Genomic DNA, 4,576 nt, shown 5'->3' with positions numbered 1-4,576 from the left:
GACACTCATGGGACAAGGGGCTATGGTTTTAAACTGAAAGAGGGTAGGTTTAGATTGGATGTTAGCAAGGAATTCTTTACTCAGAGGGTGGTGGAACACTGGAACAGGTTGCCTAGAGAAGCTGTGGATACATTACCCCTGGCAGCATTCAAGGCCACATTGGATGGGGCTCTGAACAATCTGGTGAAGTGAATGACATCTCTGTCCATGGCAGAGGGGCTGGAACTAGATGATCTTAAAGGTCCTTTCCAGCCCAAACCATTCTACGATCAGGAAAGAAATTACGAGCACATTACAAACAGGGGAAGACTGCAGGAGCTGGAGTTGTCTAATGTACTAAAGAAAAAAATCTAAGGGGAGGTTCAGACTACATTCTTTGCATATTTCAAGGTTACCTGACACGAGTTAAACAGTTTTCCATGTTAGTGGTGGTTATGAAAAATGTGAAACAAAAGTAATTTATTTCACAGCACTTTCCTCCCTCTATTTACTTAACAATCCTGTAGTGACCAGCAGATAACATTTAGGTAAACTGATGACTTTGAAGAATAATGCTTCGAAATTAAATAAAAGTTGTGTTATCTTCATGTGTATCAGTTCCATGAAGAATATTTCAAGACATATTTTTAACTCAGTAAGACAAAATGTGAAATAAATCAGCTTGGAAATAAATACATATTACAGACTAAGAATTAAACTCCCTTTAATCACCTTCATAACAGTAAATTGCAATTTATGATGACATGAAGTTTAGTACCTGAACCAGAAAAAACACAGTGATTTGTAATTGTAAAATCATTTAATTTTATTTAACAAAATCCTTTAATACTCTTACTGTTTCAAGAAATGCAGAAACAAACATTTCCAGATCTTCTTTCATGCCAAATGGCTTTATTTTTCACTTGCCTGAAGCAAATTAGGGAAAATGTTAAAATTATGTTTTGCAATCTACCAACATTGTCTTTCTATTTACGTTAAACGTTAGCACCATCTACTGGCCCAGAAGGTCCTTTCAAACTTTAGAAAAAGCTGTGGAAAGTGAGCCAGCCATAATGATGCAAAATGATACTGACAGCAACACGTAGTTTTTCAGTCCCTGTATAGGCAAAGGGAGAGAAATAGAAAAATACCTTGTCATACTAGATACCACCTTAAACAGAAGTTAAATAAAGAACTAAGATTCTTCTTCTAGGATTTTGTCTTAAGACAAAATTTAAATATCTATTATATGAAATGGTAAATTTTATACCTTTTCATTTCATATAATATTTGTAAACTATCTGCTGTTGAAAAGTTTAATGCAAATAATCTATTATCACATACACTTAGTAAAACATTTGCAAAACTAATTCAGCAATTTTTAAAGGTATTTTTAAAGGCCTTTGTCTATTTTCAGATTATTTTTAAGCAGCAAGCACTTATGCAGAGACTATTCCAAAATGTATGAAAAGAATGAAAGATTTAGAGAGTTACGAAGATTTAGACAATGAATGTGATGATCTTCTAGTGTAGTGCAACACTAATCTGCAGTGGGAGACACAGAACTTCCAGTTCTAGATTCAATGCATTTTACACAGACACCAAAAATGTTGGGAAATATGATCTCTAATGGCAAGTCAGGTACCTATGGATCCTGGATAGATTAGCTCAGAGAACCTGGTATTATGCTGCCAGCACTCAATGCTTCAAAGTCCACTAGGAAAATAACTTCTGCCCTATACGTTAATAATCCACTAAATTAGCAATCACTGCCATATCAGTTTAGGATCTTTACATTGCACTGTAATTAGTAAAGGCCAACTAACCTCTGTTGCATTTTTTAGTCCCTGACCCTAAAAGTCTAACCTACTTGTCTATATGAGTATTAGGAGCTCATTCCTCTGCCCTCACTGAAAGAACTGGCTCAAATGAAAACTCTTCAGGCTGTGCCTGGCATTCTGCCTTCTGGCTGTGCCACAGTCTTCATTTACATCCACTGCTGCTCATACAGCTATGGAATAAAATCTTCATTCCTGTAAAAATTGTTCACAGTTCTTCATGTTTCTTGGAAAACTTAGTATTACATGATATGACTTTCAGTTTCATAATGCAGTACTTGTAAGGAGAAGAAATCTGAGATACAGCTGTATACCAAGTCATGCTGTTTCCAGTGCTAGAGGCACGCAACAGAGATTAGGCAAGAGACCTAATAACATTACCTTGATTTCCTTAAATACAAGGACACCCCACATTGCAGCAACAAGGCCAGGACCCTAAAGGATAAGATTCATTTGTACATTACAGCATTTCATTAAAATTTACTGCCTTCTCATTATTGCTTTCAGGGTGGTTGAATTTTGTCTGGAAAACACATTCAGACCTTTCCATTCCATGTAAGTAAAGCACTCATGACAAAAGCATAAACATTGCTAAAATCTTTACTAAGTAAGACATCATAAAATCTGCATCAAGGGCTAAAGAGCTAAGAGACTGCCTTTTTTTTTTTTTTTTGGGTAGGCACAATTTCTTTCTAAATTACACTGTCGAGTCTGCCCTGGCTGTTACATATTCTTTCAGTAGGCTCCAAATAACATGCTTCACTTTAGTCCAAACTAGAGTCCACAATGTTACCAACTTTCAGAGGACTATTCATGTTTATTGGCAGCTACCATGGATATTCCTAACCTTTCCTTTATTAGGATGACTAACTAGTTGGACCAAATTTGGTTTTTATCGCTCAGTATGATAACAAGAGACTGGAATACAGATGTATTTCCTGTATAGCTGGCATCTGGACAAAGCACAAAGCCAGCCAGAGGGACAGATCAGGAAAACTACTGATTACTGATGTTGTTGTACAGATTTCCTAGCTAACGGCAAACAGTGATACACAATGGCAACTTCCAGGCACTCTTGGTAATACAGTTTTTCCCCTGGGGGAGTAATGACCTGAATTTTCATGTCTGCTGAGAAAATATCTGAATATGAAGCAAAAACTGGCTCTGTTAATGCCTCCCATTAGAGCTGCTCTGAGAAACACTTGACAGATGTTTGGCCAGTGACCTTCCTCTCTCCATCTTCAGTACAGCTGATGGGATACAGATACAGACCAGCAGGAAACAGTACCTCATGCTGAATGTATGTGTGGGTGCTGTTTCCTAGCGAAGCTGCCAACAACTATTTGAGGTGTTGCTTCACTTTCTAGATAATGTACACTGCAAGAAAACTGCATTCAAAAAGATGAAAAAAATTGTTAAAGGGATGTGATGAATAGCTCTCTGAAATTCTCTCCAGGGTGAAGTAAAGCAGCAGTTCTGAACCTGTGGTCCAGACAGGCAATTTCTCAACAGTGCTCTCCTTACATTTTTCATTTTGTGATTTTATATCCTTGCCCTTTAGGCATACTGATAACTAAGTTACTAAAGCTGCTTTCCATTAATCCTTCAGTTTCTAATTAGAATGATCCCAAGCCTTTTTTGCATTGCATACTGCAGAGTTTATTGTGATTTACTGTATCTTGAGGCAAAGCTTAATCCCTATTAAAGTTTTCATTAGTTTGCTTCCAAAATAGAGCTGTTCAGCAAAACTTTGGTTTTGATATTTACTAATGCTCATTTGCCACTTCTGCATCACTAACTAGTACATTGGCAAGAAAGTAAACGCAAAATGTATTTTTACCTAGTGATGGAATTTATGCAGCTTTTGGAAATTAACAATGCTTTAAAGGTACAGTATCATAAACAGGAATAAAACAGACAACAGGCCAACCTGTTTCTCCCTCATTTGCCTAAGAACATTATTTTCAACAGTACATAATCTGTTCTGTTCATTTGAGGACTGTAAAAAGAAAAAATACCTGACTTAATAAAGCAAAATGACTGTTAGGGGATAAAACTCACAAATTAAAACAGTTTCATCCTGGGATGAAAGCACTAAATGTTTCTTCTTCTAATCACTTCAGTTAAACAGTTAATATTGATAGAATTCTGGTTACAGAGCTTTGGGTTTTACACAACCTCAAGACTCACAGTATCAATTCTTCTGGTGCTTGTCACAGTCACTTACGTTCTAAAAATCCAGAGACTAGCACAGACAAGCAGAAGAGGCAATTAATTAAAAATGCTCTCGACTCATCATAATTTCAATTTAATTCCATAAACAGGAGGGTATAAACCCTTCACTTTTAATTCTAGTAATAGATTTTATTTTTTATATACTTACTGCAGTAATTATTGGAAAGCTGACCACAGCACTGAGATAGTGATTGGCTATGAACCAGCAGCAGTTGGCTATCGCCCAAAGCACACCAGAAACAAACCCTAGAAAAATAAATCCCAATCAAAAACACACATAGCAAGGTACAGACAGCAATCTGTGGAAAATTTGTACTCATAGCATAATACAGAAACTGTATGCATATATTTTAGTATGATAACTACTTTAACAAGCTGGCTCTGATAATCTAAACCAAAGCTCAGAGGATAAAAATCGGCTACTCCAACCGAAGTAGCAAATTAATTAAAGTCCAGTTTTCTGGGCAATGGGTTCTCCACTCTGGCAGAGTCCGTTTTTGAAAATCTGCAATGTCATTTTGTTC

At 36.5% G+C, this 4,576-nt stretch overlaps 1 protein-coding gene across 1 annotated transcript in view; it reads right to left on the bottom strand.

The window, feature by feature from the left end:
• Positions 1-1,012: 1,012 nt before the first annotated feature.
• Positions 1,013-4,576, bottom strand: part of TMEM144 (transmembrane protein 144) — a 12,707-nt gene continuing 9,143 nt past the window's right edge. The window contains exons 9-11 of the mRNA XM_009078425.1: positions 4,201-4,298; positions 2,199-2,252; positions 1,013-1,096 (exon numbers count right to left, since the gene is read on the bottom strand). Of these exons, the coding sequence (XP_009076673.1) occupies positions 1,013-1,096; positions 2,199-2,252; positions 4,201-4,298 (236 nt within the window). The remainder of the gene's footprint in view (positions 1,097-2,198; positions 2,253-4,200; positions 4,299-4,576) is intronic.

This window comes from Acanthisitta chloris, unplaced genomic scaffold, assembly GCF_000695815.1.
Source record: "Acanthisitta chloris isolate BGI_N310 unplaced genomic scaffold, ASM69581v1 scaffold16357, whole genome shotgun sequence".
In the NCBI taxonomy this organism is placed as follows: domain Eukaryota; kingdom Metazoa; phylum Chordata; class Aves; order Passeriformes; family Acanthisittidae; genus Acanthisitta; species Acanthisitta chloris.
Note: the sequence above shows the minus strand (reverse complement) of the source record. Positions and strands in the feature narration are given on the sequence as shown.